The following is a 12,567-nucleotide window of genomic DNA, read 5'->3' as shown; positions in this document are numbered from 1 at the left end:
ATTGAGGATGCAGTGGAGTTGTTCTTGTTTTTCTTATTCCGTATAAATCGCACATTTCTTTGAACACAGCGGATTCAAAATTTCTGCCCTGGTCCGAATGTAACTCCAATGGTACACCATAACGACATATCCAGTTGTTCACAAACACACCTACGACTGTTTTAGCTTCCTGGTTGGGGATGGCATACACCTCTGGCCATTTGCTGAAATAATCCATAACCACTAGAATATAACGGTTTCCGGCATCACTAACAGGAAAAGGGCCTGCTACATCCATTGCAATCCTCTCAAATGGCGCTCCTGAGTTGTACTGCTGAAGTCGTCCACGACTTTTTCTTACTGGACCTTTGGCTGCTATGCATTGTGGACAATTTGAAATCCAATCGGCTACCGATTGTTGACAACCGACCCAATAAAACCGTTGTTTTACCTTTTCTATGGTTTTCGTCACGCCAAGATGTCCACCACTTGGACCGTCATGGAACTCTTTCAATACTTCATTTATTTTAGAGGCAGGTACCACAATTAGATTTGTCACCGTTTTTCCGTCTGCACTTTCCCATATTCGGTATAGGCAGCCATTTAACACTTGTAGACTATTCCATAGAGCCCAATAGGATTTCATTAATGGACTTTCTGCAGATATTTCATTGCGGGCTGGTCTTTTGCCTTCTACTTTAGCCGATATTATCTTTGCCAGTAAGGGGTCATCCCTTTGCGCTTCAGACCAATCTTCAGTGGAATCTATATGGGTTAGCCGAACATCGATGACGCTTTCTTTTACCTCAGCCTTTGTGCAATGCCTGCATTCCACGGTGCATGGTCTTCTCGATAGAGCATCCGCATTACCATGTTTTACACCTTTCCTGTGCTCAATGCTAAAATCATAAGACTGAAGGCGTTCAATCCAACGAGCCAGTTGCCCTTCAGGTTCTTTAAATTGCAGCAACCACCTGAGGGCAGAGTGATCGGTTCTCAGTTGGAAGTGTTGCCCATATAGATACTTATGGTAGTGTTTGACACACTCAACTACTGCTAGGAGTTCGCGACGAGTAACGCAGTAGTTTCTCTCAGGCTTTGAAAGCGTTCGGCTGAAGTATCCGATGACTCTTTCAGTTCCATCGATTACTTGGGAAAGCACACCGCCTATTCCGTATCCACTAGCATCACTATCCAGCACAAACTTTTCTCCAGGTATGGGATATGACAAAATTGGTGCCTTACATAAGAGATCCTTGAGCTTTTGGAATGCTAATTCTTGTGCTTCACCCCAATGGAATGGTTGCGACTTCTTGGTCAATTCATGTAAGCTTGCAGCTACACTGGCGAAATTTGGAACAAATCGTCTGTAGTACGTACAAAGGCCAAGAAAACTTCGCAATTCATGGAGATTTTTCGGCCGTGGCCAGTCTTTTACAACTATTATTTTATCTTCATCTGTTGATATTCCATCTGCTGTTACGCGATGCCCCAAATATTTCACTTCCTTCTGAAACAATGCACATTTCTTTACACTGAGTTTTAGTCCAGCCGCTGATATTCTTTTAAGGACTTCTTCAAGGTTTTTAAGGTGTTCATTAAAAGTATTTCCCATGACAATTATGTCATCGAGATACACCAAACATGTCTTTCCGTGAAGTCCTTTTAATACATGTTCCATTAAGCGCTCGAATGTTGCTGGAGCATTGCAGAGTCCAAAGGGCATTACATTAAACTGCCATAATCCGTCACTAGCACTAAATGCAGTTTTCTCTTTGTCTTTGCCTGCAATCTCTACTTGCCAATATCCACTTTGCAAGTCCAATGTGGAGAACCATTTTGTTCCAGCTAGCGTGTCCAGAGTATCATCAATTCTAGGTAGCGGATAGCTGTCTTTCTTGGTGACATCATTCAGCTTTCTGTAATCTACGCAGAATCTTGTGCTGCCATCTTTCTTCTTAACTAAAACCACGGGCGAGCTCCAAGGACTAGAAGATGGTTCGATTACGCCGTTCCGCTCCATTTCGTTCACTAACTCTTTCACTTCGCTTCGTTTTGCTAAAGGAATACTTCTGGGGGCCTGCTTTATTGGTCTCGCATCGCCAGTATCTATTTGATGTTTTACAATTGCTGTTCTACCTTGATTTTCACTTTTTAAAGCAAAGACAGATGCATGTCTCTTCAGAAGTTGTTTGGCTTTATTTTTATCTGACGGCGCTAGCTTTTCTACCCATTTTCCCACATATTCCGCTAGTAGCTCATGTTCCTTGATGGATTTATTTGCAGGATTTTCCACACAGTTGACTACAGCCTCTGCTGAAGCACATTGACCTAGTTCGGAATTTGGCTTTATGACTTTTTCAAAGCTGGACAAGTTAAGAACTCTTACGGGAACTATTTTGTTTTTACAGGGTTTGACGAGGGCTTTAGCTGTTACAATATCACTTTTTATTTCTGCTGGTTCTACTACCCACAAACTGTTGTCCTCACAATCTCCCTCCATACGGGCCCATATCAAAACCTCTGACTGTGGAGGCAATTTTTCATGTTCAATAGCAACTAGTTTTTTTACTTGAGCCTTGCTTTGATATCCGACATCAAGAGGTATTTCAACATTACGCCAAATCATAACATTTGGTCCCAAATGTAATTTAATGCCATGCATAATCATGAAGTCTGCACCAATGATTACCTCATCCACGATATCGGCAACAATAAATACATGATCTACGCTTATGTTGGCAATGATTACTTTCGCATTTACTTTACCATAGACAGTGGCAGGCTCTCCAGTGGCGGTGCGTAATCTTACCCCGCATAGTGGTTCAATTGTTTTCTTAACTAAATCTGGTCTAATAATAGACTGCGACGCTCCTGTGTCTATAGTAAAAATGTGCTTTCGACCATTGATGTATCCACCAGCAGTTAGATTACTATTTTTCTGCTGCATTACTGATATGGAGATTGTGGGGCCGTCATATGTGGGAGCTAGCTCTTGCCCCTCAGTGCTAGCTCGTTTTAATTTAAAGGTGATTCTTGTGATGAGTGATGATTTACCTGTTGGTTGTTTCTTGGCGGTGAGACCGATCTGGTACGTTTTCTTTGTGCTTTGCAGTTTCGCTGAATATGTCCGGTTTTTCCACAGTTATAGCATTTGATTTTGGCTTTATTTTGTTTCTCATTTAAAGCCTCTAAAACTGCCTCTTTTATCTCAGTGACTATATTCCTTTCGTTTTCAGCGACAACTTCGACATTTCGTACCTTGAATATTTGTGGCTTTGAAATTATTTTAGCCGTTTCTTGTGCCAGCGCAAATGAGACAGTTTCAGCGAATGATGGCTTTGGTGTGGCACAAACCGCATGTTTTATCTCAGGATCACGTATGCCATTTACAAATGCCTCTATCTTGAAAATATCCAAAAACGGGTGATGTTCTCCTGGATAAGTAAGCTGTATCAATCGCTCGATTTCCAATGCAAAGTCTTGTAGTGTCTCATTGGCCTTCTGCACTCTGCCACGCAATTCCATTCGGTATAATTCCTTTTTATGTTCTCCACCGTACTTGCGTTGTAGTGCTTCCATTATGTCGTCATAATTATTTCTGTTGCTCACTGGTACGCTCTCAAGAACTACTGAAGCACCTCCTTTTAAGGCTAAGATCAATTCTATAGCTTTTTCTTCATTATTCCACATGTTTCTGATGGCAACTGTCTCAAACTGGAACTTGAACACATTAAAAGGTGTGGTGCCATCAAAACTAGGGGCTTTTATTCTACTCGAGGTTTCTGGAATGATTCGTACAGCTCCTTCTTGATATTGCAGATTATTCATCTTTGTTTCTAAGTCTGACACCTTTTTGTCAATGCCATCTACTCTGCTATTAATAACCTCAGACACTTCCAGAATTTTTTCTTCTGTGGCTCTTGAACTTTCCTGAAATTTTGCTTCCATTTCAGCTAAGTGTTTAAAAGTTTCCTTTACTTCAGCTTTAACCTCAGCTCGAAGTTTCTCGTTGTCAGTAAGAAGTTTCTCGTTGTCAGTAAGAAGTTTCTCGTAGTTAGCCTTAGAAGTTTCTTGAACTTCAGCAAATTTCTCCATCATAGCGGCAAACATTGTGTTTAAGTCCATGTTGCTCGTTGTTGAGCGAGTACATATCTCAGTTTCTTCTTTGTACTCGAATTCGTATGTACCTATGTCAATGTCACGCCGCTTGAATTCATCTATTAGCCTCTTTTGCAATTCTGCCTTATTACCGGCTGTCGGTAACTCCATCTTACTCAATTCTCTCTTGAGTTGTTCCACTTTTAGTTCTTCGAACTTCATGACTGCTTTTTATTATGCAATTCCGCTTCTGACACCAATTGTTACGTTTTACCTTTTAAAACGTTCGTTTATTTCCTTTTGAAATAAACTGGATTCTTCTTATTGCAAATAAAAGCGTCAATTTGTTAAAAACTACAACAACTCTTTATTTACACAGTTTTATACACAAATACTTTTATAACACAACTTATATAGTAGACTGTAAGGCTGTCTTTTTATCTTTAACACACGAAAGCACACTTGACTTTATTAACTTTACTCAATGACGATTTATTACAGACTGACTCATTTGGTGATTGCCACCGCTATTTATACATGGGCATCACCTTCTTTATATTTCCAGTTTATTCTGGCTCCATCATCTAGATACTTCTACTGATGTAAGTCAATGTTTAGTGGAGACACACACCTCTTCAACGCTTAGTGATGCCACCCAAATGTTAGTCGCTAAGAAATGTCGGGAACTGGCCGTTAAAAACCGTTTAGTTTAAATGCAAATTCAATTTCGTAACAATAAATTAATTTGTTATATTGTCTAGATAGTCCTTATGTTTGATATCACGCTTTTTAAAACTTGAAAAATTTGCATTGACTTAAATTAATTGTGCTTTTTTAAAAAAAGTCCATGAAATTGCCTCAAAAAAGTATACGAATTTTTCCTGTATTTCATATTTGATCATATTATACGCAACACAAATTTTAGAATCGAATGGTTTTTATGCGTAATATAGTTTTAAGGGGTTACTATCCACGGAATGGATATATTTTTGGCCCATTTGGTCCAAAATTTTCGGGAATTTGTACCCTCTTTTCATGTAATATCATTAAAATGGCGATTTTTGGCCATAATTGTAAATTTTTCTCCTTTTTTCCAGAGATAAAACAAAAATTTGATATTGGGACTTAAAAGACCCCTTGGGGTATCTAAAAATAATATTTTTTGTTACAAGAATCTGTATTTAAACGTTTCAAGATAAATTATTCGGATCATTCTTCTGTCGCTAATTCAGTATAGTGGAACTTAAGTCCATTTTTATAATACTAGGATCAACTATTTTCGGAGAAAGTTTTCTGGTATATATTCTTTTAGATATCAGCTTTTATACATTTTAAGTTTTCAATGTGTTGTGGAAGTGTACAACTCCAAAAAGTGCCTCGAAGAAGCACCATTCAAAATAGTAAAATCATTATTTTTATATACCAATGGCCTCCATGCTGCATGGCACGATATCATTATGATCACATCAAAAATGTTGATATGTGTTTAAATATTATTTACTATGATCAAATTAAAACCAAAATTTAGAACTTACAGTGTTATTTTAAAGGGCAACATAAGCGTGAAAGTTACGAGTAGTAAAAACTGAAATCTACTATATAGGATGACGTTTTGTTAAGGCATGTTTTGGGGTTGTATACCGCTATAATATATTGAAAATTTAAAATACATTAGTGCCAATATGTACATGAATATACACTAGACAACTTTGTCGGAAAATATCGATCCTAGAGGTACGAAAGGACTTATGATCCAGATAATTCAATTAGAAACTGAAAAACGATACCAAAAATACATCTTGGAACGTTTAAGTACAGATCCTTATAACAAAAAATATTTTTTTAGATACCCTATGGGTTCTATTAAATTCCAATATTAAATTTTGGTTTTATCTCTGGAAAAAGGGTGAAAACATTACAAATATAGCCAAAAATCGCCATTTTAATGATATTACATGAAAAGAGGATACAAATCCCCCAAAATTGTGCACCAAATGGGTCAAAAATATATCCATGCGGTTGATAGTAACCCCTTAAAACAATATTAAGCATAAAACCATGCGATTCTAAAATTTGTGTATCGTATAATATGATCAAATATGAAATACAGGAAAAATTCGCATACTTTTGTGAAGTAGTTTCATGGACTTTTTTTTAAAAAAAGCACAACTAATTTAAGTAAATGTAAAGTTTTCAAGTTTTAAGGGGCGTGATATCAAAACTAATTATCTAGACAATATAACAAATTAATTTATTTATTTTCCACACAAAATATATTATTAAATTTGGTTTCTTTCCATAGTTTACCTAAATTCGAATACTTATGAGAGACACTGTACATATATTAAATAATTAATTATAAACAAACAGGAAAATGATTTGCAAAAATTTATTTCCAAAATACGCACACGCTTGCAGACATAATAAGAACACATTTAATAATATCATATACGATATAAAACAGAATAGTGTTGGTTGTTTGTTTGTTTGTTTATTTTGGTTCATTCATTCATTCATTAGTCATTTTCAATAATTTCTATAATTTTTGCGCAGAACACAAAAACATTAAAATAAAATTGCAACGATATTTTTTTTCATTGCAATCACAAACATTTAAAAACAAATTTATAAACAAACCCATACAAACAAACATATTGTTTACTTTCTATTATTATTAATTTAATTTTATATAAATATTTTTATTTTTAAAATGGCGTACGTGCACAGTTCCAAGAAAACCAAAGAATGTTTCCAAAAACGAATGACAGTAAACACAAAACGAAATTCCACGCTAATGATTTGTATCGTTTCTGCGATGTTTTTTTTTGTACTAGAGAGGCATTAAAATTCTGCTACAAGCATTTGACATAAATAATAATAAACAATTGATGTGTTTAACAACTAATAAAAAATAAATAATCTATTTACTTTTCGATACAATACTTGTATCAATAATGAAAACTTAGTAGCGATAAATATCAAGTACAATAACAAATAAAACGATATACAACTTGGAAATGCATTAAATCTTAATAATCTTTAATTTCGTTCTTAACAGTGAAGGAGAAAAGTTGTGTGTGGAAGTTATAATTGGAGAACACTTTTCTATACGAAAACTGTCTTATGGAGACACTTTTCTATACGAAAACTGTCTTAAGAAGACACTTTTCTATACGAAAACTGTCTTAAGAAGACACTTTTCTATACGAAAACTGTCTTAAGAAGACACTTTTCTATACGAAAACTGTCTTAAGAAGACACTTTTCTATACGAAAACTGTCTTAAGAAGACACTTTTCTATACGAAAACTGTCTTAAGAAGACACTTTTCTATACGAAAACTGTCTTAAGAAGACACTTTTCTATACGAAAACTGTCTTAAGAAGACACTTTTCTATACGAAAACTGTCTTAAGAAGACACTTTTCTATACGAAAACTGTCTTAAGAAGACACTTTTCTATACGAAAACTGTCTTAAGAAGACACTTTTCTATACGAAAACTGTCTTAAGAAGACACTTTTCTATACGAAAACTGTCTTAAGAAGACACTTTTCTATACGAAAACTGTCTTAAGAAGACACTTTTCTATACGAAAACTATCTTAAGAGGACACTTTTCTATACGAAACCTGTCTTAAGAAGACACTTTTCTATACGAAAACTGTCTTAAGAAGACACTTTTCTATACGAAAACTGTCTTATGGAGACACTTTTCTATACGAAAACTGTCTTAAGAAGACACTTTTCTATACGAAAACTGTCTTAAGAAGACACTTTTCTATACGAAAACTGTCTTATGGAGACACTTTCTATACGAAAACTGTCTTAAGAAGACACTTTTCTATACGAAAACTATCTTAAGAAGACACTTTTCTATACGAAAACTATCTTAAGAAGACACTTTTCTATACGAAAACTATCTTAAGAAGACACTTTTCTATACGAAAACTGTCTTAAGAAGACACTTTTCTATAGGAAAACTGTCTTAAGAAAATACTTTTCTATAGGAAAACTGTCTTAAGAAAATACTTTTCTATAGGAAAACTGTCTTAAGAAGAGACTTTTCTATAGGAAAACTGTCTTAAGTAGAGACTTTTCTATACGAAAACTATCTTAAGAAGACCCTTTTCTATACAAAAGAAGATACTTTCCCATACAAAAATTGTCTTAAGAAAACACTTTTCCATACGTAAGCTGTCTTAAGAAGACACTTTTCTTTACGAAAAATATCCTAAGAAGACACTTTTCTATATGAAAACTGTCTTAAGAAAAAATTATAATGATATAGAAGCAGTTCATGCAAGTTTTCTCTTCCACTGTAGGTTTTACTCAAACCCATTTTTTTAAGTATTTAGCTTTGTGATAATCTGTTTGAACAGTTTTTCTCTGTACAAAATACTCGTAAAATTTACTATCTAATCACAGTGCAAATATTTGATTTGAAATGTCGTCGTTGCCCAAACATATTCTCTTAATAACTTTCACAGATGTAACTACAGTTATCATCACTTCAATGTTCCTACTGTTGACTGGATAGGAAATTATAGAAGCTATTCAAGCAATTATTCAGAATAGATAGAAATTTTCTTTTGTTTTGTTTTCATTATTCTGAAACGTAATGGCTGCAATTAAAATTAAAAAAAAATATTAATAATAGTAAAGTATTGCCCACAGCGCTCACGTACTCTGTTATCAGTTAAATAAAATCAGACCTGGGATAAATGCATTAAATGTGTTAATGCATTAACAATTTTTTCTACATTAAAAAAAATTAATGTTAATGCAAGTTTATTGCATTAACATTAACATGGGTACATTTAATGCATTAAATTTGCATTAACATTAAATATTTTTAAATTTAATGCATTAATTTTACATTAACATTAAATATTTGTGAAATTAATGCATTAATTTTGCATTAACATTAAATATTTTTGAATTTAATGCATTGATTTTCCATTAACATTAAATAATAAATAATAAAATTAATGCATTAATTTTCCATTAACATTAATGTATAAAAAAATTTATAAAAATAAGAATACAGCGCTAAAGACCTCGGTCTAACAAAATTCAAGTAAAATTGAATGTGTTAAAGTCCTTTCTAATAAGTCCTATACTCGATAATACATATTAGAAGAATAGTATCACTTCCCAGATATTCCATTTTTAGTTTATTTTGTTAAAGTCCTTTCTAATAAGTCCTATACTCGATAATACATATTAGAAGAATAATATCACTTCCCAGATATTCCTTTTTTAGTTTATTTTGTCTGTGGAATCTTATATAAATATCATATTTAAAACACACAAGTTTGAATGGAATATAGGAGTTATTAGAAAGGACTTTAACCTATTTAATTTTAGTTGTTTAGTTAGATCGAGGTCTTTTGAGCTGTATTTTTATTTATGTTTATCAATTTTTATATATATTAATGTTAATGGAATATTAATGCATTAATTTTATTGCTTATTTAATGTTAATGTAAAATTAATGCACTAAATTCAGATATATTTAATGTTAATGCAAAATTAATGCATTAATTTGAAAAATATTTAATGTTAATGTAAAATTAATGCATTAAATTCAAAAATATTTAATGTTAATGGAAATTTAATGCATTAAATTTTAAAAATTTAATGTTAATGCAATATTTTTTACATTAAATTAATTTTTTTTTAATTTAATGTTAATGCAAAATTAATGGAAATCGCCCAGGTCTGAATAAAATAAATTAAAATGACAAAATAAATTATACAAAAAATTTATAAAAACAAAATCGTTGAGTTTTAGACACGTTCAAATATGTGAGTAATTAATTGTTGTTGGCACTTGGGTGGCAAAATTTATTAATGTTTAAGACATTTTTGTTAGTATATTTAAGGATTTAATATTCTTTTTATTTTCAATATTGTCTGATACGAACGGTAGTTAATAAAAATATACTTAGTTTTATTACTTTTGTTTATCAAAATTTGCTATAGTCGGTGGCGAGCATTTCGTAGTTATTTCTAAACAAATATTCAAAGTGATAACAACCTTTTGAAATGTATTCATTGAAAAGTTAGCGGAAAACGAAGAGTGTTTCGACACTTGTTAAATAATTGTTAATTATTTTGTAATAAAATAATTATTTCTTATTAGTAATTCTGTGCTTCAAATTCTTGGTATTAAAAAAAGTAATCAAAAATTGTATTTCGGTGAGTCAATGTTGGTTAGAAAGCTAATGAAAATTCAAAATTTTTACTGGTTTGACTATTAACGAAAAATATGCTAGCAATTAAAACTTATCTTTCTTTAGAAAATTTATTATATTGAAATATTTCAATAGAAATTTATATAGAACATTCAAGATATCAATAAATTTTTTTAAAGAAAGTAAACGTTTACTCAAACATTTCTATGAAATATTCAATTATCGATAAATTGTTAAAGTTTTTGAAAAATTTTCTAATCTAGTCTATCGTCTAGTATATAGTCTAGTCTATAGTCTAGTCTATAGTCTAGTCTATAGTCTAGTCTATAGTCTAGTCTATAGTCTAGTCTATAGTCTAGTCTATAGTCTAGTCTATAGTCTAGTCTATAGTCTAGTCTATAGTCTAGTCTATAGTCTAGTCTATAGTCTAGTCTATAGTCTAGTCTATAGTCTAGTCTATAGTCTAGTCTATAGTCTAGTCTATAGTCTAGTCTATAGTCTAGTCTATAGTCTAGTCTATAGTCTAGTCTATAGTCTAGTCTAGTCTAGTCTATATAGTCTAGTCTATAGTCTAGTCTATAGTCTAGTCTATAGTCTAGTCTATAGTCTAGTCTATAGTCTAGTCTATAGTCTAGTCTATAGTCTAGTCTATAGTCTAGTCTATAGTCTAGTCTATAGTCTAGTCTATAGTCTAGTCTATAGTCTAGTCTATAGTTAGTCTATAGTCTAGTCTATAGTCTAGTCTATAGTCTAGTCTATAGTCTAGTCTATAGTCTAGTCTATAGTCTAGTCTATAGTCTAGTCTATAGTCTAGTCTATAGTCTAGTCTATAGTCTAGTCTATAGTCTAGTCTATAGTCTAGTCTATAGTCTAGTCTATAGTCTAGTCTATAGTCTAGTCTATAGTCTAGTCTATAGTCTAGTCTATAGTCTAGTCTATAGTCTAGTCTATAGTCTAGTCTATAGTCTAGTCTATAGTCTAGTCTATAGTCTAGTCTATAGTCTAGTCTATAGTCTAGTCTATAGTCTAGTCTATAGTCTAGTCTCTAGTCTAGTCTATAGTCTAGTCTAGTCTAGTCTATAGTCTAGTCTATAGTCTAGTCTATAGTATAGTCTATAGTCTAGTCTATAGTCTAGTCTATAGTCTAGTCTATAGTCTAGTCTATAGTCTAGTCTATATAGTCTAGTCTTATAGTCTAGTCTATAGTCTAGTCTATAGTCTAGTCTATAGTCTAGTCTATAGTCTAGTCTATAGTCTAGTCTATATCTAGTCTATAGTCTAGTCTATAGTCTAGTCTATAGTCTAGTCTATAGTCTAGTCTATAGTCTAGTCTATAGTCTAGTCTATAGTCCTAGTCTATAGTCTAGTCTATAGTCTAGTCTATAGTCTAGTCTATAGTCTAGTCTATAGTCTAGTCTATAGTCTAGTCTATAGTCTAGTCTATAGTCTAGTCTATAGTCTAGTCTATAGTCTAGTCTATAGTCTAGTCTATAGTCTAGTCTATAGTCTAGTCTATAGTCTAGTCTATAGTCTAGTCTATAGTCTAGTCTATAGTCTAGTCTATAGTCTAGTCTATTAGTCTATAGTCTAGTCTATAGTCTAGTCTATAGTCTAGTCTATAGTCTAGTCTATAGTCTAGTCTATAGTCTAGTCTATAGTCTGTCTATAGTCTAGTCTATAGTCTAGTCTATGTCTAGTTCTAGTAGTCTAGTCTATAGTCTAGTCTAGTCTATAGTGCTAGTCTATAGAGTCTAGTCTATAGTCTAGTATATAGTCTAGTATATAGTCTAGTCTATAGTCTAGTCTATAGTCTAGTCTATAGTCTAGTCATAGTCTAGTCGTATAGTCTAGTCTTAGTCTAGTCTATAGTCTAGTCTATAGTCTAGTCTTAGTCTAGTCTATAGTCTAGTCTATAGTCTAGTCTATAGTCTAGTCTATAGTCTAGTCTATAGGTCTAGTCTATAGTCTAGTCTATAGTCTCTCTATAGTCTAGTCTATAGACTATAGTCTATAGTCTGTCTATAGTCTAGTCTATAGTCTAGTCTATAGTCTAGTCTATAGTCTAGTCTATCGTCAGTCTATAGTCTAGTCTATAGTCTCGTCTATCGTCTAGTCTATGTTCTAGTCTATAGTCTAGTCTATAGTCTAGTCTATAGTCTAGTCTATAGTCTAGTCTATAGTCTAGTCTATAGTCTAGTCTATAGTCTAGTCTATAGTCTAGTCTATAGTCTAGTCTATAGTCTAGTCTATAGTCTAGTCTATAGTCTAGTCTATAGTCTAGTCTATAGTCT

At 32.8% G+C, this 12,567-nt stretch overlaps 1 protein-coding gene across 4 annotated transcripts in view; it reads right to left on the bottom strand.

Moving 5' to 3' along the window:
- LOC119607468 (rho GTPase-activating protein gacZ) overlaps window positions 1-12,567 on the bottom strand; it is a 29,615-nt gene that overhangs the window by 12,467 nt on the left and 4,581 nt on the right. Inside the window, exon 2 of one of the 4 annotated variants that reach the window (XM_037961396.1) lies at window positions 8,668-8,701. The exons of the other annotated variants lie outside the window; for them this stretch is intronic. Coding sequence (XP_037817324.1) covers window positions 8,683-8,701 — 19 coding nt within the window. The 3' untranslated portion in view covers window positions 8,668-8,682. Of the gene's footprint in view, window positions 1-8,667; window positions 8,702-12,567 lie in introns of those variants that run through there. 4 annotated transcript variants of the gene reach the window in all.

This window comes from Lucilia sericata, unplaced genomic scaffold (assembly GCF_015586225.1).
Source record: "Lucilia sericata isolate MDLA Ls3-8-SP2 unplaced genomic scaffold, ASM1558622v1 Contig000697F_arrow, whole genome shotgun sequence".
NCBI classification, from domain to species: Eukaryota; Metazoa; Arthropoda; class Insecta; order Diptera; family Calliphoridae; genus Lucilia; species Lucilia sericata.
Note: the sequence above shows the minus strand (reverse complement) of the source record. Positions and strands in the feature narration are given on the sequence as shown.